The 22,494-nt window shown below is 54.0% G+C and overlaps 1 protein-coding gene across 3 annotated transcripts in view; it reads right to left on the bottom strand.

Moving 5' to 3' along the window:
- Positions 1 to 22,123, bottom strand: part of SCUBE3 (signal peptide, CUB domain and EGF like domain containing 3) — a 30,518-nt gene extending 8,395 nt beyond the window's left edge. Inside the window, exons 1-9 of one of the 3 annotated variants that reach the window (XM_027899893.1) lie at positions 21,599 to 22,120; positions 13,602 to 13,724; positions 12,605 to 12,730; positions 9,714 to 9,848; positions 8,800 to 8,925; positions 7,769 to 7,885; positions 4,646 to 4,693; positions 1,880 to 1,996; positions 406 to 528 (exon numbers count right to left, since the gene is read on the bottom strand). In XM_027899893.1, coding sequence (XP_027755694.1) covers positions 406 to 528; positions 1,880 to 1,996; positions 4,646 to 4,693; positions 7,769 to 7,885; positions 8,800 to 8,925; positions 9,714 to 9,848; positions 12,605 to 12,730; positions 13,602 to 13,724; positions 21,599 to 21,683 — 1,000 coding nt within the window. In that variant the 5' untranslated portion in view covers positions 21,684 to 22,120. Of the gene's footprint in view, positions 1 to 405; positions 529 to 1,879; positions 1,997 to 4,645; positions 4,694 to 7,768; positions 7,886 to 8,799; positions 8,926 to 9,713; positions 9,849 to 12,604; positions 12,731 to 13,601; positions 13,725 to 21,598 lie in introns of all 3 variants that reach the window. The other 2 variants (XM_027899895.1, XM_027899894.1) reach the window with 2 other exon arrangements.
- Positions 22,124 to 22,494: the final 371 nt, after the last annotated feature.

The following is a 22,494-nucleotide window of genomic DNA, read 5'->3' on the forward strand; positions in this document are numbered from 1 at the left end:
CCATTTAAACCTGCTATGTTTATGTGGAATGTGCAGAAGGATGTCGAGACAGAGAGAAAAAGGTGGAAGAAACAGCATGGAGCAGCCAGCTCCCTCCGGAATGAACAGGAGGCATCTCCCCCCAACTCCTGCCCTCCAAATAGCAGGAAGCCTGGCATGTGTCTAATTGCCAGCTTTAGCTCTGCCGCGAGAAGAGCCCACAAGTCCCCAGCTCTGAGATCAAAGGGCTAAGCCCCAGACCAGAACCCAAATCCGGCACTAATCCCCCAAAGGATGTACATGGTCCAGAGGAACGAGTAACCGGAGCAGCACTCCTCCAGCAGCAGCCGTGGGAGGGCTGTGAGACACGGGGCAGAGGTGCCATCCCCGGACAGGGCAGGGTGCTAGGGGCCCCCTGTCCCTTACCTTGGCAGTTCCTCTCATTGATGAGCAGCTTGTAGCCCTTCTTGCAGCTGCACTCAAAGCTGCCCACGGTGTTCCTGCAGATGTGGTCACAGCCACCATTGTTGAGCCGGCACTCGTCGATGTCTGGTAGGGACAAGGGACACCCGTCACACCCTGTCTGGGATGCTTGCCCAGGAGAGATGGGTGCTCCCCTCCAGAGCTGGTAAGCAGAGGAAACCCCTTGGGGCTCTGATGGTCACCAGGGTAAATATGGGTGCTGGTTTTCTCTGGGTGCATCTGGGGAGCCAGTGTGTGACACTGGCAGGACTCTGGGCTCAGCTCTTCTTGAAAGTGGTGCAACACAACTAATTTCTACAGGTCTCAGCATCCCCTGGAGCAGAGCTGGGATCCAGAGTCTCTGAAAGAGCCTTGCAGCTGAGGGAGAGCACCAGACCAGAATTTGCAGAGTCATGAGTTTGGGCTGGGGGCTGCTTTGGGGGACCAGGAGCAACAGGAAGAGAGAGAAAATCCAGAAGGGAAAACCTCTCTTTCAAAAACAGCCACGTGACAAAATAACTACTTTTCAGCCCTGGCCTCTCTGCTTGCCATCACCTTCCTGCCACGAAAGCCAAAGCTAAAAAGGACGACACACAATAATTGCAAAGAGCCCCAACAACCTGGAATGAGGCTGTTGTTTCAGTTGTCTTTCTAATTTTGCCACTAATCACAAAATTTACTGCTAGGAAATGACTTGTAAAATGGAAGGAGACCAGGAAGAGGAAGTGACCTGCCCTGTCCCTCCATCCTCCAGCGCTGGGGTAACAGCTCTGCCTCAGTGGGGCTGAGGTTTTCTTTTTTATGACTGCGAGGGAGTGAGCTGTAAACCCACCCGCAGCCACAGTAAAACCCCAGACACAGGGGCCGTGGCTCTGGGTTATTGCATGTTCCTGGAAACTGCAGAATTGGAGAGGGGGGGCTGCTCTGATAAAATACCCAGGGCAGGGGGTTCTGGAAGCAGTCAGCAGGTAGATAGGCAGCAGCAGCAAGACAAGCTTTCCCTTCAGCCAGGATCAAGTTCCTGGAGCTGCCAAAAGACACAACACAGGCACTGGGCACCCCCAAGGGGGACAAGTCTGTGGTGCTGGAATAATCAGCCTTGACTGCCCTGCCTTGTGGGGGAGGTGGTTGGGGATGTCAGTGGGATGTGCTGCATCTCAGAATATTCTCCCCCAAGTGGGACAACTGTGCTCAGACCTGGCTGGGCAGTGACCCCAGAGGAACTCATGCATCTCAAACTGTCAGAGCAGGTGTTGATTCCCTGCACACCCAGATCTACCCCGGGGCAGCTGAACCACTGGGGTGGAGTGAGATGGGACAGGGCACTCCAGCCCCACAAGGGCCATGCCATCACCTCCTTTTCCTCCTCTCTACAGCCTCTCCAGAGGAGCAGGGCTATGCAAGGTGCCTGCAGTAAGACGTCCAAGTGCCCACCCACCTTTGCAGGTCTTCCTGTCGGGTTGGAGCATGAAGCCCATGGGGCAGCTGCAGTGGACGCCCGTGGCCGCATCGTGACACTTGCTGTCACAGCCCCCGTTGTTCACAGCACACGTCTCTGCATGGGGAGGGGAGAGAAAGGCTGAGATTAAGGACTGGTGTTCGAAAGGCTGGGGGGGTCACAGCATCCAGATATCCCTCATGCCACAGCCTAGAAGGAGCAGCAGATACAAACCTCCCTGCAGAGCCCTGGGCTTCTCACTCAGTAACAAGCTCACAGAGCCCTGAATTAATGAACACAGTCATGGGGACTGCGTGTCCCCCACAAACAGGGTCTCCTGGAGGCTGGCTTCGGCAGCTCCAATGAGGAGGAATTGAATTTCCAGGGGAAAAAGTCATAGCATCTGTGCAAGTGCAGCCAGAGCCAGGCCTCGACAGGGGTGCCCAGGCTGCAGCTCCCCAGGGATGCAGGTGTGCAGCCCCAGTCCCCCAGTGAGGTGGTGGGAGGTCCCAGCCCCCTCGCTGCCATCAAGCTACTGAACCACAAAGCTACAGGTGACCCCATGCTGCTGGTCCCTGACTGTCACTCGCTGCTTGGGCACGGCGGCTGGTCCAGTGTTGCAGGCTAATTTGGGAGACACTTTGTATAATTAGAACATACACTCAGAGGCAGGCAGCATCAGTGGAAAAAAAATCCAACTGAAAAAAAAGCTAATTATTTCAGTATTATCAAAGTCAGCTGTTGCTGGTAGGACTAGAAGGGACACTAATTTAAATGAAACATTTTCAGCTTGACAGCTTCCCTGTGAGATCAATCCTCAATTTCGACCCTAACCACTAGAACAATGGTTTGAAGTGCATTAAGTTGTTCACAAAGGATAATAAAATATTCCTTTCAGAAGGCTGGTTGCTTGGATAAATGAGGCATTTGGGCTTCAAGGAACCCAAGACAAAAATGCCTTGAAGAAATTCCTTGGAAAGAGCAAATCCCAGGTTCTCCTGCTCTTTGCAAGCGCCGCATGGGGTGCGAATGACAGAACCGTCCAACCATTCGCCGCAGGGCTGGGGAGCTGGGATCGTTCTGTGCTCGTCTTGCCACTGCTATTTTTATGATGTCCCATAATAAGAGAACAAAAGAGACCATTTTATGAAATTAATCGCCAGCACAATTACAAAACCTAACGGCAAGGGAGGGATTTCTGCGGATATTATTCCTTCAGCCAGGTCTTGGCGCTGCACGCAGCCCGGCCGTGGCAGGGCTGTCCTCTCCCTGCGGCGCTGGGGAGAGGAGCACAGGGCAGGTGACACCGCACCCAAGGGAAGGGAAACTTTCTGGAAGCCCGGTGAATTATTAAACGCCAGCCTTTGTTTCAGCAGCTGATGCAGAAGCAGCCTGGGGAGGATTGATTTAACGGGGTCACTGCCGAGATGAGACGATGGGCTCTGCTCAGGCACTGCTTTCAGCAGCACTGGGGAAGCAGCTGCACCAGGGAGGACGGGGCTCTCCAGAGGGTGCAGTGCCCTGGGCAAATTTCACGGTGCTCACAGCCTCCTCCAGCATTGTGGCACCTGTATGCCCTCGTGGCCCCTTTGCACCTTTGGACTTTTTGGCCCAGATATGAAGCCAGTCTCACCCACCATCCCAGGGCCACTGCCTGGGGTGGGCATTGCGTGGGAGCTGAGCCAGAGAACAAAACAGCTTCACACTCCATCTCATCTGTGGTCTCACTTCCCAGCTGCTGTGCCATGGCGCTCCTTGCCCTGCTCAGCACCCTCCCTCTGCCACCCAACACTGCAGAGCCCCGACTGCACACAGTACAGCCTCACCTCCACCTTCTGGGATGTGATCCCAGGAGGCTGAGGGGATAATTCCATGGTAATTGGAGGGATTACAGCTGGGCTGGCTGAAGTGCAGTGACTGAGTGGATCTGGAGTCCCTTCCTTCTCCCACCCCTGTGGGAAAGGCTCTTCAGAGATCCCGAAAGCTGGAGTCAGTGCTCCCTGCGCTGGTGAGATGCACTCCCACAGCTCATTCTGGATGTGCCAGGAGTTTGCTTGTGCCCAACACGTCCAGGAACAAGATTCTCCACCACAGACAAGTTGCTTCCCCTTCTGCCTCAGTTTTCTTGGTGGCAGAGCAGAGGTGTCACCTTACCTTTTTGAAGGACTTGGAGACCCCACAGGGATGCAAAGAAACCCCTGGAGAGGTGCCCGGCCATGTAAAGGGCCATTGCAGCTCTGCCACTGCTGCAGCTCCGGGCTGGGAGCCTCTGGGCATGGCGAGCAGCCTTGTGAGGTCTAGCCCTGGGACGCCCAGAATGTCCCAGAGGGGACTATCTGCGAGTGGGTGGGCTCTGGGAAGGGGTAATTTTGGGTCTGCACAGCATAGAGATGGGCACGAGCACCCCCCATCCCACTGCATGTCTGCCAGCTGAGCTCCTCCTGGTTGGTGAGGGGTAACCACCACAGCCACTGCAAAGTGGTTGGTCACCCCCTGGGCCAGGCTGGATTGATCAAAGCAGTGCAAGAGCCCCCATCTCATGCAAGCACAGCCAGGGGAGGGTTTTCTGCTCTGTCCCCCAGCCCAGCCAACTGGCAGCCTGGGCCAGGCTGGCCCTGCAGGGTTTGGAAGCAGCAGCGGGGCATGGTTAGTGAGACATGCAGTTAGCATGGCAGCTCAGCCCCCCGAGCCCTGTTATGATCTCAGGAAGAGAGATCATCTACAGTTAGACCCCTTTGTAGAGATAGAGAGAACAAAAATATTTACCATTAGAAAACGTCTCAAGGATAACGTGTTGCTGGAAGTGTCTCTCCCCTGTTTAACATTATAAAAAAGTGATTTAGAAACAGTGTCCAGCAAGGAACTGGGTTGGTGTCACATGTCAATGGGTTTGATTCTGCTGCCTTTCCAGCCTGGTGGAAACTGTCCTTTTAGGTTTTTTCTCCTGCACCTCTCAAAAGAGCCAAACCCTGAGGTTTGGGTCCAGTGCTATTGACTCCTCTATCACCCCGTCCCAAGCATCCCCTGCCCCTCAGCCTCTCCAAACCTGCTCCAGTTTCACACACTGCGTTGGACTGGCTGGAGCCCCATGCGAGAGGGAGAAGCGTATTATGAGGAGCGTTAGTGCAGCCTGTTAGTCTGGGGAACCGGGTCCTCGTCCTTGTTGGAGCAAATTCAGCATGTGCCAGGGCAGGTGACCATTCCCAAGAGGAGCTGTGTGGACACTGTGCAGCCATGGGCCTCGGGAGGGGAACTGTGTCCTACCAGAGACACTTGCACCCCTTGGATTTAGCAGCCAAGCCAGCAGTGAACCCAAACTCTGGGCTGCTCAGCCTCACCCGTGTGTGGGTGCACCCAGCATTGACCTGGCAGTGGGACTGGCGCAGACTCTGCTCCCAGCACCGCTCCTGACACTGCCGGATCCACAGAGCTGGGGCACATCAGCAGTACTGCCGCAAACCGCCTGGGTGTGGGTCAGGAAATCAGCCATAAAACTTGAGTTGGGTTTAGTTTCCCTCTCCATCTAATAATATTTCCTTCCCACTCACCCCCTCCCACTCCACCAGTGCTCGCCACGAGTAGGGGTCCAGCAATGGCCCTGCTGCACCCCAGATATCAGCAGGGGGGAGCTGCAACGATGCCCTGGCTGGTAAATCTTCCAGCAAAGCCAAAATGTGCATCAACTAAGACAGTTGTTTGCATCTCCCCATGGGCACTGCACCCTCAGCATGTGCTTTTTTTTTTTTAAAGACTGCTTTTGGAGCATAAATATAAATATATGAGGCCATTGGCCTCCCCTCCCGCCTCCCCTTCCCCCTTGTGCCTGCAGACATGTTGGGAGCCATTAGCTCTGGCCCCTTTGCTCAGAGGCATGTTATTCATTATCTGCATTTTTAAAAGCAGCAATAAAAAGCGGAAAAATGAAAAACACCAGCCGTGGCCTAATGAAACTGTCACTCAGAGGGGCTGATCGTGCTTCCTGCCGCGTGGTGTGATCTGAAGGGAACCTGGACCAGGGGCCTGTCCCGGCAGCCCATCAAACGCACCGAGTACAATTTCAAAGCCCATGGCCTGGGGAACGACTTCGCGTTTCCCCTCACTGGAAAATTTATTCCCCTTGAAATGATGAAATATTTTTGAGGAAATGGGGAAGGGGCGGCGATGGGGGCACTGTGAATGGGGGAGGGTTGTTTGCTGAGCCCCAGCCATAAAACAAGAAAAGGTGGTTATAAATATCCAAACAGGTACCCTGGCTGGAAATCCCCTGCCTGGGCATCCCTGTGGGGCTGCTGGGCACAATCTCACAGTGTTCCCACAGTGGGGATGGGGGCCAGGAATCCCCCAGGGAATGTGGGAGCTGGGCAGGTCCCTTCCTGTAAGAGGGGACTGCAGACCCCAAAGGGATGAGACAGGCGTGGTGGTGGGCTTTGGGCTGATGCTGCTCCTAAAATCCTCCTGTGCAGTATTTGATTTGCCCTGGGAAGTGGACAAGGGGAGAGTTCACAGGGATGTGCTGTCTCTGGTGGGAGATGTCTCCCCAGCAGATACGGTGCAGGGTGTGAGGACAAAGAGGGAGATTCTGACCAAGGCCATGAGGATGAGTGATTCTGGAAAAATCCCAAATCCCACCCTCACATCTGTCGTACCCAGGACATGAGTGCAGAGATCCCCCCAGTAAACAGACTCTCGAGCATCTCCCAAATTAAAGGATGCTTTGGAGAGCTGCCGCCCCCAGCCACGCCCAGCAGGTCAGGAGCATCCTTGGTCCCAAACCTGCCAAGTCCTTGCACCAACACAGACACCACGCACAGGGCTCTCCATCCAGGAGGAACACACCAGCTGATGCACCCTGGGGTCCCAAAGTCCCTGCTGGAGGAGCTCTGCCCATCTGGGAACAGCAACAACCTTCTGGGGGGACCACGGGCTGCGAGCCCCTGCCAGCAGCCAGGAGGGACTGGGATCCATCCTGGGAGTGGGCTGGGGGACAGCAGTGACATTAAGGCAGCAGAGAGTTGATGGGAAGGAGGGCTCTGCAGGGGGCTCAGCCCCCAAGCTGGATAGGAGCAGTCAGGGTTCAGGGGCTCCACTGCCATTTGCCCTGAGGACTGAGTCATCCGTGGAAAGTGCAGAAGGTTTTCTGTTCAGGCACAGAAGGGACACGGGGAGCCAAAACCTCTCTTGCTTTCTTTTTCATTTTGCAGTAAGAACTCAAATGTCTCAAGCAATTTGTGGACTTAATCACTCCCCAAATATAACATTATTTAAATCAAAGCAGCTGTTCAACAGCACAAGCATATGAAACCAGTAAAACTTCTATCTCTGTTTGATGTTCTACAATTTGAAAACACACACAGGAAAAGGACAATTCTGAGGTGGTTGAGTTGTCAGGTTGTTGGGGTTTTGGTTGTTTTTTTGGTTTTTTTTTGCAAGACAATTGTTCCTGGGCCAAGGTCACACAGTGCCAAGTTGGAACAGATTGCTGTGGCCAAATCTGTCCCTTCCATGTCTCTCCTCAAAAGCTGCTGGTGACAGCAACAGTTAATAATTTCTAGCATGGGAGTATCCTCACTGCTCTCCCTCCAACAGCACAGATGCAGGAGGGAGACTCTGCCTACACCCCAGAACAGTGACCTGTCCCCAGATGTCCCTTCAAGCATCCCTGTGGTCACTTCTGCTCCTTGTGGTTGAGCAGCAACATATCCCTGCACCTGCAGGTGCCACAGCACCCCTCACACACACACTGAGCATCCCCAGTCTCAGCAAAAAGAGACATCACAATCCCAAAGCTTGGGATAAACCCTTCAGCAGGCCAAGGACAAACCATCCAGGGAGGAGGACGAGCCATCCCGCACCCTGCCCCACGCCCCCGTGGCCAGTGGTCTGACCTACCTATGCACGTCACCCCGTCGGAGTGGAGCAGGAACTTGACGTGGCAGCCACACTTGGGTCCCTGGTCCGTGTCATCGCAGGTGTGTTGGCAACCCCCGTTCCCATAGTTACAGGTCACTGTGGAGGCAAAGCACCGGCCATCAGCACGGCCCCAGCTCCTGCTTCCCTGTCTGGCATCCCCATGTGGTGCATAAAGCAGGCTTGGAAACATCTCATCCATACCCTTGGAGACTTCCCTCCCTCCCAGATAATTCCTAAAGCCTTTCACTTTCCCTGTGGGATCTTGGCAGATGCGAACTGCTGTGTGGTTTCTCATGTCTTCCTTTTGCATATCTGCTAAATGCCACTCAGTGGAGACTGCGCAAAAGGGGACCCGTGGGCTGGTTGCCCCTGACCCTGAATCTGGTGTTACAGCGGAAGGGTGAGACTTTCCTGAGCTCTGGAATGACTCAGGATCTTCTGGGAATCCCTCCCAGCCCTCCCCAGGGGGCAAGGTGTGCTGTTCATTTAGATTAAATAGGCTCCTAGAATTAAAACTCCATTTCATCAGCGATTTTACACGTTTGCTGCAGACAGCAAATGAGAAACAAAATAAAAATAATTGCATAAACACACATATATCTATTTAATAATCCTGGCAGTGCCAGTGGAATGCTGGCAGGAGATCAGACGAGCCTGGAGCACCATGACCCCCAGGAAGAGGATTCCTGCACTCCTCACGTGCCAATCACATTCTCCCTGTTCACCTCCCCTTCAGAAAGTGAAACACTGGGACAGGGAATGCTGTCCCTCTGGGACCCCTTTAACTGCTATTTCAGCCTGGTCATGTAAGGATAGAACATCTCATGGCAGAGAGGAGTGCCAGGAGTACCATCCATAAGGGAACAGAGGCATGCTGGGCTTCAGGTTTGATGAATCAATTGCTACCAGGGGGTCAGGGCTTTGCTGCAGGGACAGGAGGTGTTTGTATCATGAGGACAGGGTTAGTGGTCCCCAGGAGGCTGTATCTCCAGCCCTGGAGTGCTCCTTACATTTGCAGTCACGCTGGTTCTTGGTGAGCTCAAAGCCAGGGCGGCACTCACAGGCGATGCCCCCCTTGGGGGTCTCCCGGCAGATGTGGGCACAGCCGTGGTTCTTGTTCATGCAGTTCATTCCTTCTAAAAGAGAAAAGGAAGCAAAGAAATGCTCCAAAAGCTGCTGGCACTGGTCAGCAGTGGCAGAAGCATGTCTGAGAGGGGATGGGATGGGACAGGATGATGGGAGCAATGAGGGGAAAACCCTGTCAGTGAGGACCTTGGGGGAACAATTTAACCCTGGGCAGCCTCAACGGGCAGCTCCTCCTGACACATGGCTGCTTGAGAAGGTAGACAAAACCACCTAGGAGCCTTCAACCTTTGATTTCCTCTCACCTTGGATGAGACCTTGCTCCCACACCTCAAGGTGGCTTCAAATCCCATTGACTCAAAACACAGCACTTGCACCCCTTTCCCCAGTGGGGTCACCTACTGCAGCACCAGGAGGAAGAAGAAGCCAAGTCATCCCTCTCAGACACAGAGGGATGGGGACATGGGAAATGCCGCTGCAGCTGCTGAGCCATCTGGGGCTGGGCACGATTCCCAGGGAGCCAGAGTGACCAACACAGCTGGGAAGGGGGAAGGAGGAAAGCAAAAACCTTCAGCTTGCTTTGCCAAGCAGTGGAGATAAAAATCAGCAGAAATGCAAAAATCTCTCATTTCCTTCTATTTTGGCTAAGCAATTTGGAGCTGATACCAAGTCAAAGGGCTTGGTGCTGTACAAGACCTGGCAGGAGAAGATGAGTCTCGCAGGGTGGTATGAGGACCTCCGGGTTCCACTTATTAATAAACTGCTCTGGGCATAGGATTAATGTCCTCCATAAATGCAGGGATGGAGGATGCCCTGGGTCACAGAGCCGCTGTGCACTGACCTTCGGGGCGCTGGATGCAGGTGTGCTGGTTGTCACTGAGGAAGAAGCCCTCTCGGCAGAAGCACTCGTAGCTGCCCATCATGTTGACACAGGTCTGCTGGCACCCGCCGTTGCCCTCCGAGCACTCGTCCAGGTCTGTAGAGGGAGGGTGGCAGGGGGTGAGCAAAGCTCCGTGGCACACCGAGGCAATGGGCACAAGGTGGGACAGAACTGCTGGGTAGTAAACTACTTTTGGTTCACATCTGTGATCCTCCAGCTAGAAGAAAGGGGGATGCTTGAGGGCTGTAGGGGACAAAGGCAAAGCACAGCAAGGAGTGGGTGCAGGAACCATACTGCTTCCCTGACTGATGGGCATGAAGGATCCAGCCTTGTTTTACAGAAGGGAATACAGAGAAAGGTTTTTTCCTTGTCCCAGGACCCCCAAATAACCACGGATGGGACATCCCAGAGAACCATGGATGTTTATCTGGGATGCTGGCTGCCCCCGCTCCCAGCCCCTCCGAGCCTGTCGCCAGCTGGGGATGCCTGCACTTCATTAGGGAGAGCTGGGAAACCTTAGCCCAGAGCAGGGATAATTACTTGTAAGGAGACTCGCATCCCCAGCCGCTTGGCTGCCCTAACACCTGTTTTGGTTTAACAAACCAAGGCTGCAAGAGGCTGGAGATGTGGCCCCGTGGCAGCAGCAATGCCCTCGCCCCGGGCTACTCCCGCTCCAGCCTTGCAAATCCCACATTTAATGAAGAGCAACAGCCTGTTGCTCTCCCCAGAGGGTTTTTGGGGACAGTGGTCTGAGCTGAACTCACCAGTGCCCTGAGGTGCCAGAGCAACCAGATGCCGGGCTCAGGCAGAGACAAACCTCTGCCGTGGCCACCCCTTGCCCCCTCTGCGAGGGGCCCCGTGCCAAAGAAAACGTCCTGTGAACTCGAGCATTGCAGAGCTGTGGCTGAGGGGAAAGCTGAGCCCACCGGAAACGCTGGAATAGCGGCTCAGTGACGACACACATCGGGGGGTTTCCAACCCCAGCCCCAGCCCCAGCCCCAGCCTCCTCCCCAGGCAGCATGGCATGCACCAAAACCTCTTGCTCTTGGGCAAAGAGATGGATGGATAGACGGATGCCTGAGGGGTATGGGTGCCTTGCACTGTGCCCCAGCCTCAGGCAAGCCCTGGGGGAATGCTCAGAAACAGAAGCAGAGCTGCAGCTACGGCTGGAACTTCCAGGGAGCACCCCACAAAACCACTGTCTTGGAAAGGAGGTGTTGCAGCCAGGCACAAAGGGACATCCTCTGCAAGGCAGGAGGCTCACAGCTTCCTCCAGGCTTGTCCCAGCCAAACTATGTCCTGCAGATGCCAATAACTCTCCTCAAATCCCCCCGCTTAGAACAAGGGCTTAACGTCTCACAACTTCTCCTTCCAGCTACGCTCAAAAATGAGGAGGCAGCCGTTCAAACCCAACGGCTGAAACGAGACTCCACTGCTCTAATACCTGTTTTATTAAATGCAATGGAGATGGGCAGAAGCCAGCAGGGCCCATGTCAGGACAGCAGCTCAAATTCCTGGGCTGGTTCAAAAGGTCGCCCAGGGTGGGAAATGGAGGGGCTGGTGGGATCCTGTGGGCATGCACCCTGACCCCTCTACAGCTCAGCCCCTGCCCATGGCAGCAGCAAAGCCTGGGCATGATGCTGTGCTTTGCTCTGCTTCTCTTTCTTTTGGCTAAGAGGGGATGCAGGCAGGTTGGGCAAAGCACGTCAGGATCAGGAATGAGATGCTGGGATGAGCTGAGTAAAGGCTCAAGGTGGGAGCTGGGCTGCCCCCCACTCCCAATCCCTGCTTCCCCCGCTGCTCCTCAGCCATCTCCATCCCCTCCCACCCAACTCTGTAAACACATGACGTCTGTGGCTCGCTGAGTCCGGCTTTCCTTTCTTCTCCTTGGGCTCATTCTCCCCTGGGAGAGGAAGGCAAGGCCGCCCACCCGCGCCTCCTCCCAGCTGTGTAAATCTCCCTCCTCCCTGAGGAGGCTGAAAAGATCTCGGTGATGGTGGTTAATGCAAAAAGTATGTGTCCATAATCCCTTCCCCCCCTTCTCTTCCAAGTGATGAGCTCATTAATGACCCCTGTGCAGACACTAATTAGAAAATAGTAAGAGCTCCAGGCGGAGGGAGGGTGGGCGGTCCCGTGCCCCAGCGATCCCGCCGTGGATGCTGCGGGAGGAAGCGGGTGATGGGCGCGGGCAGCCCCAGGGACCTCAGGGCTCTGACGGGAGCTTTGGCTTTGCCGCGGCCGGATGGACTTTGGGACGGTGGGAAGTGGCAGGGAGGATGCACAGCCGCTCCGTAGGCAGATGCCGGGTTTGTCTTGGCCCAGGTATTATTTACGCAGTCCCTTTGCTGGTTCCCATCTCCACCATATTTGCTATTAACTCATCTGTTTTGGCAGGTGCAGGCCTGACCTCAAGCAAGAGCAGAGCGAGTGGCAGGGCCTGGGTGAGTCCTGCTGGCTGGTCCTGCCTTCGGCAGCGGAGTAGAACTGCCAGCCCGGCCTGTCACCACAGCAGGGTGAGGCTGTGGGGAGGCTGTGGCTCGCACCCAGCATCCCCAAACCCAACCCTCCCAGTCTATGGATAGACCCATGGAGCAAGTTTTTCTCCAAGCATGGAGCATCCTCCCTTGGCATCATCCCTGTGTAATGGGGAGCAATGCTGTCCCCAGCGAGCCATTGTAGTACAGGACACATCTGCAGCTAGCTTACTGCCCTGGGAGTGCCACCATGCTTCCCCGGCTCTGCAACAGCCCTAGGGGTGTCAGGGCTCGGGAGGTGCCTGGTAGAGAAAGCCAGCAGGCTGGTCCCAAGGTGCCAAAGCTGCCGAGGGGCTGGGACAAGCTGACACCCTTCACCTAAGCAGTTGTGGCCATCGTGCGCCAGGCGGAAGCCGTCGTAGCAGGTGCAGCGGTAGTTGCCGGGGATGTTCACGCACTCGTGGACGCAGCCCGCGTTGTCTTCCCGCTCGCATTCATCGACATCTGTGGAGAAGGAGGGCAGGAGAGCTGCAGGGCCGCCCCAGGGGCTGGTGGCTAATCCAACGCATGGGTACTGCTCCCCACCTCCAATGTCTTTGCTGATATTGTGCCCTGGAGTCTTCTGCTCTCTCTGCCTATTCCAGCAGGTCCCCAGCTCCGACAGCACTTACAAGAACCCCTCCAGACCATGCAAAAACATCCCCTTCTCCCCAGTCTAAACCTTGGGCCCCCAGCTAACACACTGTCTTATAGCCTTGGTGCAGTGCAGTACACTGGGAACCCCATGGGATTTCCCAGGGTGGAGGCAGCACAGCCCACCTCCATGGTGAAGCCCAGCAGCTCCTGGAGTGCTTTAATCCCTCTGCTGTTTGTACTTGGCCCATCCTGACCCTGGACCTGCTTCTAGCAAAGCTGGGAACTTTTCCCCCTGCACCATTCCTGCTTTGTTGCTGCTGTTCTTCCAAGAAGCCCATATTCTTTCCATTTGCCACTGAAATGCATTTATATATAGATCTATACCTATATCTATACCAATATCTACATTTACATATATATCTACATCTATACCTGTATGTATATCTACCATCTATATCTGTATTTCTATATCTTATTTTGAAGTTTGTCATGTTTTAACTGCTATCACAGTTCTGCAGCTTCAAAGTCCTGCCAGAAAAGAAGCCTAGCTTTGTTTAAAACAAGTCCCAGGTGACCCTGCTGGGACTGGGAAGCCCCAGACATGCAAACACAATGACTGTCACCACCACCAGCAAGGACAGTCGGTGCTGATGAGCCACCCCCAGCCTCTGACCTGCCAGGGCTGTCACTACTCAGCAGAGCTCTGGCTCTCACTCCAGCAGCAATGGCATGTCCCTACCTTTGCAGTGCTTCCCGTCACCGGTGTAGCCGGACTTGCAGATGCATTTGTAGGACTTGGGGGTGTTCTGGCAGATGGCATCAATGTGGCAGTTGTCGGTGCCCTCCACGCACTCATCGACATCTGCAAGAGGACAGGCGGGAGGAGCGCCAGGGGAGAGCCAGGGACCTCTACCCCCTGGGAGCCAGGAGCAAAAAGAGGAGGGAGAACTGGGGAAAACATCAAAGCTTCCTTGGGGACACAGACAAAACCTGCATCTCCTCCATCCCCCTTTGCCCCTCAACCCCCTTCTCTGGGATGCAGCGCCGTGGTACCCGAGACATCACAGCCAGAGCTCCACGTGCTGGCAATGGCCTCAAGCAGCGATGTCCACATGCTGCAGGAGGCAGCGGGAGGGGAGGTTTTGGGAAATGGAGAAGCCTCAAGCACATGGGGTGGAGGTTTATGAGAAACAGGCTGCTCAGGTGAGGCAGCAAGGGAGACATGATGCCCTCACTGCCAGTGCCTGGAGAGGGTCAGGCTGCTGGGGGGCAAGAGGGGACTAAGCATCACCCTCAACCCATCAGGTATGGGCAGGGCTCCCAGAGCAGCCCAGGTTTCCTGCTCCAACTCCATTGGCATACGGGGAGCACCAGTGCTGCTGCTGGGGATTTGCCTCCAGCTCCTCTCACAGGGATGGGGAGCATCTCATCAGGGAAAGGGGACCTGAGAGTCTCCCATCAGGAGGAGTGTGAGGCTGCAAAGATCTCAGTTGTTTTAAATCCTACTTTTCAGCAGCCCCAAGAGGAGCTCCAGGAGCTCCCCCAAACCACAGAATACCCCTGGAAGTGGCAGGCAGGCCCACAGCCCCGCAGGACAGGGGTCACGGCCACGGGAACGCCGGCCAGAGCCCTCTCCCGGCCACCTCGGCGGTTCTTTGCCGGGAGATGTGAGTCACCCGACCGGGAGTAGGAGAGCTTTGTCTCTGCACCAGGGAGGCAGCACGTGCCTGCGCATTGTATAAATATTTACAGCCCGCATTCATATTTGTTATTTGACATTAGCCATGGCCCGCGGCCACCACAGCCTCCCTTGGGCCATCAATCACCGGCTGGAGGCTGACCCACCACGGTGGGGATGACGGAGGGATCGCACGGGGACCGGCACCAGGATCCCGGCTGGCATGGCATGGCACTGGCACTGGCACTGGCCACGGTGCCTCCGTGCTGTGGCCACCCCAGCACCCCACAGCATTCCCGGGGAGCTGCTCTCAGCCCTCCCTGTGCCAGGGCTCCCGTGGGCTCTTGTCCCTTCAGGGAGTTGAGCGTGGCTGTCCAGCACTGGCAGTGACTTCACCTCCAGCTCACGCACCCTCACTGGTGCCCAGGGATAGGAGCCTGGGAGGACGGTGGAAGGTTGTGGTGCTGGAGCAGGGGGACGTGAGGGGACATCAAGTGCCGGCCGTGATGTGTGCAGGGACGCAGCAGCAACAAAGCCAGTGCTGACCCAGAGATCTACTGAACCTGCCGATCCTGGTCGTGGTCCCGTGTGATTAGGAACCTCCCTTCAGGTCTTCCCCCAAAGTTATAAATCACATCTTGATGTTTCCAGCCGTGATCCCAAGGGGAGAGTTGCTGGATCCAGCACCCTCGGCACCCACCCTGGCATACGGGTGGGAACCAACACCCAAACAGTGCAGACCAACCATCAATCCCACCTCCTTCTCCTGGAAACACCCAAAACATGAAGTATCCAGCAGACACCACATCATTTAAAACTTTCCCAGCCTCTTGCCAGGAATTTCACTTTTCTGGGGGTTTTATTTCCTATTTCTTTTTCCTCCTGCACCCCCAAACTCAAGACCATGAACACACTGCTGGGCCTTTCCCACTTGCACATGTATAGTATCTTTTTTTTCTATCTTTTCCCCCCCCATTCTGTAACTTCAAAACTTCTCTAATTTTGGAAAGATTACACAGCAGCAAAAGTACAAAAGAAAACATTATCAATTTTCCACTCTGTCATTTTTCCAAAGTTGGAGACATTCTGAAAGGTTACAGGATTATATTAAAAAAAAAAAGGAAAAAAAATGTGTGTGTGGGAAGAGTGAATAAATACCCTCCTCGGCACCCGAGGAGCCATCCCAAGATTGGCAAAGATCCCAATTTTAGAATGCTGAAGTTCTGGCTCCTAAGTATCCATCAGAAATGATGAAGTGAATTAAAATAAAACCCTCTGAAAAACTAATTTTTTAGCATTTTTGTCAATGTAAGCAACATTTTCCCGTGAAAGGGAAGGTTTGCTGTCAGGACAGCCTGTTTTTCCTGCAGGAGAATTTTCTGCATCCAAAAAGTTGCCTGTGGCCTCATTGCAGGTGCTCTGAGCTGCTGCTGCTATATGAAGGGTTTCATATTCAAACCAAGTGAAGATTTTTTTTTTAACAAAAAATCCTTCTTGGTGTTCCTGTCCCTATTTGCTTCCACAAAGTCCTCATTGGGGGCGTGCCCTGCTTGTCCCCCTACTCCAGGGTGCCTGCTTCAGTCCACGTCCCAGATCTAGGCGGGATTTTTTGAGGGTTTGCCAGGCCCCCAGCAGACCTGCATCCCTACAGCCCCTCTATTCCTCCTCTGCACAAATAATTAAAACCTCTGTTTTTCACCCCAAGCTGCCTGAAATGAGCTGCCTGAAATGAGCCCAAACTGGGCAGCACAGACGGATGCATCACGCCTCAAATTCCCAGCACCGGGGAATTTTGCACCTGGCAGGGAATTCGGTTTAGGTGAAGATGCTGAGTCTTTCTAGGGACTGCAGGTCTCACCTGTGGTGGCCCCACCTCCCCATCCCACTGTGCTGGGGTAATTGGGGCTCCTCAGAGGACAAGAGCATCCCTGGCACGGCCATCGCCAGGGGCTGCAGTGAGGGGTAGGAGGTTGTGGTGCTCGCCCTGCGCCTTGGGCCATGTTTTTTATTCCATTGTGGGTGGGATTTTCCAGCTCTGGCTGTTGGGCCCCGTTCCGCTCCAGCTGCAGCTTTATTCTCCATTTCAAAGGCAGCGGAGGCAGACGGTTTCAATGCCACTGCCATTTCGAGTGTGCCAAAAGCAGGGGGACCACCACGTCCCTGGGACCAGCGCGCACCCACCAGGCACCCGGAGGGCTCTGGTTGAGGCCAGCGAGGGAGACGCTGGCAGAGCCCACGGGCACACGGGTCCCATGTCTGCACCCTAGGGCATCACACTGCCAATGATACCCTGATACAGCAAGTAGGGGGATAAAGAAACAGCTCATATATTTTTAGAGCCTGCATTGAGTCTCTTTCCTCAGTTCCTTATTTTGTTTTAAAAACATAACAAAAGATGGTTTTATCTGTAGGCTGAAAGTCCCAATAAATTTGAGGAGGGGGACAAAACAGGGCAGCAAAACCTGAAAACCCCTGAACAAACAAATCCACCATCCTTTTTCCCTCTCCTGCAAGCGCTTCAGCTTTTTCTTCAAATTAATTTTATTCTTTGTTTTTATATAGGCATATATATTAACAGCCTGTCTGTATGGGGATGTGTGTGTAGCTGTTGGCAGACATGTAGAGTTTCCACTCGGCCTTAATGCCAAATTAAAGCTTTATAACTTCAGTAGCTCTTTTTACCAGGGTATTAATAACCACCTCAGACACTGTGGTGCAGTTTATTAATCATTTGTTCATCCGGGGAGCTCGTGAGGGCGGCTCGTGCTGTGCCACAGCAGGATGGGTGCGGGGCACAGCCCCCTGGGAGGGAATGGGAGGGTGCCATGTGGAGCAGCTTTTTGTAAATTGGCCAAAGATGTGTTATCTGCACTCAGATCCTGACTCAGGTGCTGTGTGATGCCTTGCTGTGCCAGCAGTCTCTGGGCAGGTACCTGTGCTCAGGTCACATCAGAGGGGATCTGCATCTCGCCATGACAGAGACCCTCGCACCAGCCCCGTGCCCCAGGCACCCACCCAGCTCTCCTGAAAGCATGTGAGACACAGGAGAGGCAGTTCCAGGATAAGGACAAGGAACCACAAGTCACAACAAGGACCTGGGAGATTCCCAGCCTGATCACCCCACTGTGCCAAGCCTGAACCCTGCTCTGTACCCTTTGCAACAGGTTTTGCTGCCCTAAAGCTGGCAGTGCCCCAAAAGGGGCTTTTTTCCCCTCTCATTGATGCTTCCCACTCCCACGAGGGCAGAGCCAGGTTGAGATCTCCATCCCCTGCACTAGTTTAGGTCATCCTGATGAACTGCAGCTTTATCACCATCCCCTGGGTTGGAAATGCTCCATCCCACCTTCTCGTGCTAACCCTGGTCGCTTCAGCCCAATGCTGTCACCATTTCCCCATGAAGGGTTCGATGCTCCCCACCAGCAGCATGTTCATCTCCCTGGGGAATTGTCATTGCTGTTGTTGTTTCTTTGGCTTATCAGACTGATCAAGCTTTGCCTTAAAAAATGCATTTGTTTGGTTTTTGCTCTGGGAGTAGCAATTGCAAGATCTCCAGCAGTGAGATGGCCTCCCCAAAACGTGGCCGGACATCCTCCCGCACCGCCAGACAGAGCAAACCTTATTTGCCATCCCAGGCTTCTCCTAAAGCTTCTCGGGGGACTTATAATTTTGGAAGTGAAGGTTAAGGTCATTCATGCATACTTTTTCCTAAATAGATTACTCCGGTGTGACTGTCTGCAAAGGAAAAATCTCTATAAAAATAAAAGAAAAAAAGACCCTAGCAGTTAGGAGGCAGCAATACATCGACACTGGAAGACTCAAGGTGTCTGAATATTTATACTCCAGTTGGCAGTTATAAAAAAACTCTTCTTCCCTCCTTCCTACCCACCCCCTCCCCTTTTTAATCTCAGTACAGGCACGTTAGACGCCCTCAGTCAAAGATCTCCTTTGAACTGCGTATGTGAAATGTTTACAGTTTTACATTTCATATTTCAGTGGGGTGGAGGGGACAGGCACAACAGTCACACACTGTGAATGCCGGAGAGGGAGGAAGGCAGAGGCCAAGGGGGAGGAGGTTTGGCGGCAATGGGAGGAGAATCAAACACCATCTCAACACTGCAATTGGAAAATTTTAGATTCCTTAAAAAAATATTTAAAAAATAATCCCTGGTGGCGTAGGTTCTGCAGGTGCATCCCACTGACACTGGCCCCTCACATGGGATGGTGGCTCCATCCACCAGCACCAAAAGGTGACCACTGAGTGACCAGCAGGCTGGGCTGGGGCCCCAGTCCCACACAGAACCCTGCCCTGGATCTGGGCGAGTGTCAGGGGCTGCAAGCTGGAGTGCTGAGTCCCCCCAGGGAAATGCTGCCTCTCCCTTCCAGCCCCATGCCCTGGCATCATTTGAGGACATGTGCAATTAGTTGCAGGGAAAAGTGGCAAATCCTGGTACATGTCCCCAGTGATGGGGATGCCAGAGGGGCCAGTGCTGCCTGGCACAAGAGGAGCTTGCAGAGCTGCAAGTCCCTGGGCTCAGTTGTCCCAGGGCACAGGGAGGGACAGATGCCAGCAGGCAGTGGGCAAGCACACTGCTCCACCGAGAGCAGGAGCTCAGGACAAGCTCCTCTGCCTGGCAGGCTGTGAGATGGACTGATGGACAAGGGGTTGAGACACTGGGGGTGACAGGATCTGTCCAAATCCCAGGGGAGCAGTGGGCATGGCAGTGATTGGGCAGCTTGGACTGGGGGACCAAGAGAGAGTCCATCCCAGCTGTGAATGCATCTCAGGAGCCTCCCTGTGGTTATTTAGATTTATATTGCCAGTACTCCTCTTGAAAGCTTTCCTAGCCCTAAGCTGACCCTGCAGCCAGACAGGTCTGCTGGCAGACACCGTCCAGGCCCGGCAGCCGGTTCTCTAAATCCTTCCTTCCCCGCAGACTAAACTTTCTGGGGTAATTCAGTGCAAGAAATGAGCCAGCAAGCCCAACCCACGGCACAACCTTATCCCAGGAAGAAAAGTCGATCTGATGGGAGAGGAGCCCTTCCCAGCCTGTGACAGTCACCTGGTGAGAGGGGCTGTCCTCAAAAGGCAAAGGCTTCGGGGCAATGTGTGCCCCATCCTTGGGGCATCGCCCAGCACATACGGGGGGTGCTGATGCTTTTCAGAAATATCCTGCTGGGACACGTCCCAGACGCACAGGGCAGCTTTGAGGAGCTCAGTGACACTGGCAGGAAACCAGGCAACAGCGGGTTCTGAGGAAAGGCACAGGTTGTACCTGTCATCGGTGATGCCCCCATGATGTCCACGAGTTCAGTCCCATCCAAAAAGGATCAGGACCGGGTCCACCCCTGCCCAGAGTCCTTGCATGCCTGCAGGCACCAACCTTTGCCCCTCTGCAGCTGCTTCCCCCTCCCCAGCCCACAGAATCCCCCATCAGCAGCCTTGGGGATTAATTCCCCACCACAAACCCCTGGCTGCCAAGTGGCTGGACACCCGGGGGCTGCTCAGTGCCAGGAGGAGACGGCACTGTCCCAGGCATATGCGAGCCATGTACCCCGGTGCAGGATTGAGCTCACCTCTCTCCACCCCCACTCCACCCATCTCCTTCCCTGAAGGGATCTGTCAAGTCTCTGCACGATGGAATTTCACTTTGCTATTTTAATGCAATTCTGGCTCAGGCTTAAATGGAACTGGAAACCAAAAGGCCTTAATAAATAAATATTATGATAAGAAATGAAAGCAATGCATACACTCAAGATAATTTAAGGGGGGATAAAAACATAAGCATTCCTTTCTGTGCCTAAATCATAAAGCTTTACGTGAAGCTGGATGCCTTCTTACCAAACCTTTGCCCTGGAAAATCTCTCCTGCTTGCCCAGGCTGCCCTCCTGAAAAGTCGCCTATTGTTTTAGAAACACTTTGAGCCAGATAAGACAACAGCCTTGAAATTCCTTCTAACTTTGTCAGTGACAGGGCTCGGGTGACCAGGCGCGTGGCTGGAATCTGCCCATAAGAGATCTTTCATTATATTCTGCGCTCTGAGATTTCATTCACATACTATTTAATCCTGCCGTACGCACAAACACGCAGCTGCCACAACAGCACAGCCAGAGCCGGGTTGGAGAAATCTTACATCCTGTAAGTGCTACGGAAAGAAAAGAGAAAAACCAACAGATGGTACAAATAGTGGCGAATTAAGGAGAAAACCCCCTTTGAGACAGCCAACAGGATCATGTATAGGGCTGTGTGTGCTCGTGTGTGCGCACGCACTCCCGTGCGTGTGTAGAGAAAAAAATCGGGGCTAAATATAGAGGTGCTATAGAAAAGCGAAGGTATAGATAGACCATACATAAGGCTCTGTGTGTGCATCTGTGAAGGGGAGGCTCTAGTTCAACACGGGAGCGGTGAATCAGAAAAGCCAGAAGTTGATAAGGATGGGATGTACCTCTCTTTCCAAGAGATAGGGAAAGAGCTCCCTTATTTTTCAGGCTTTGCTATGCTCAGCTACCCGAAGTTTTCTGCTCCCCACACCCCTGGAGCCAACATCTGAGACTCCCCCGTGCCGATGGAAAGCCCCTGAGCACAGATGCAGCCTCCCGGCGTTATCGACGCCCGCTCCGCCATCCCTGCCCTCCAACCCAGCCCGGAGCAGCCTCCTCGCACGCACCGCCGCTGCATCAGCCCCATCTCACAGACACCGAAACCAGCAGAGCCCCCCTAAGCCCCTCTAAACAGCCATATTTTCCCTGTGATGGGTCCAGACTTGTTTGCCCACCCTAATTTTCTGCCTCTGCACTCCCTGCCTTGAGATAAAGAGCCCAAATAGAAAAAACTAAAGTCTAAGAAATGCAACTCATTAAAGAGTTTACAAACCCAACCCCAGTCCAAGGCAGTAGGAGAGAATATCTGCAAGCGACATTTAAAATCCCCTCCACTGTTTGTTGTTACTGCTGCTGCCTTCTCCAGCCTGCACTTAAACCCCAGCTCTAAGGAGGAGATCCGGCTGCCCAATCCACACATCAAATAGCAAAACCTTCGAGCAGGGAAGATTTTCTCTTACCTTGACTGGCTTTATTTGCCAGAGTGTTTCCAGAGTGGAGGAGAAAGAAAAGGATGGAAAATCCAGCAATCTGCAAAGCTCCCATTGCAATCCCAGTCTGCAGGGAGGAGCAGGGGCAAGAAGGGGGATTTCTAGTGCTTTAAAGGAAACAAGGGGCTGAGCATGCGAAGGAAAATCAAGGGGAGGAAGGGGCTCTCTCCTTGCCGTGTGTGAGACAGAGGAAGGGAAGGGAACTGAACTGATGGAAAAAGCTGCTTTGGGTTCAGTTTGGGGCTCTTGGTGTTGCTGAAGAGAAGAGAGCGAGGGAGGGAGACCCAGGGCAGTTGGAGGAAAGTGGACTCTATCGCCCTCTCTCTGGCGGCTGCTCTGATCCCTTCTCCTTTTTTTTTTCCTTAAATAATCCCAGCCAATTCCAGTTTTGCAAGAGCAGCAGCAACAGCAGCAGCAGCGCTGAAGGGGGGAAGCAGGCGCCTTGCCCTGGTGCTGGGGACCTGGGAAAGGGGAGTGGAAAGGAGAGCCCCATCCAAGCAACGCCCTTTTTCTCTCTCCCAGCTTTTCTTTCTTTCTTTCTATTTGGCTTTGGTTACTCCTTCCCGGCTCCCCCCCTCACACCCCCAAGGCTGGGCTTTGCCTGCAGGAATTTACAGTCTGCGCTGAAGGAGAAGGGCCAGTAGCCATGGAGACTGCTTCCCTGGGAGCAGGGAGGTCAGGCAGAGACCACGGGCGATCAATGCATCAATGCAAAGCCCCCCGCAACCCCCAGACCCACCCGGCACCTCGCAGCCCCTTGGCCAGCCGAGGGCTTGAGGTGGTGGCAAGGGGAGGGGGGCTGGGGGAGGCTTATGGAATGAGAAAAGGCAAGGGGTGGAAAAGGGGAAAGAAAAAAATATGCATAA

This window comes from Empidonax traillii, unplaced genomic scaffold, assembly GCF_003031625.1.
Source record: "Empidonax traillii isolate 1590-97213 ecotype Southwest subspecies unplaced genomic scaffold, ASM303162v1 scaffold694:size336501, whole genome shotgun sequence".
Taxonomy (NCBI): domain Eukaryota; kingdom Metazoa; phylum Chordata; class Aves; order Passeriformes; family Tyrannidae; genus Empidonax; species Empidonax traillii.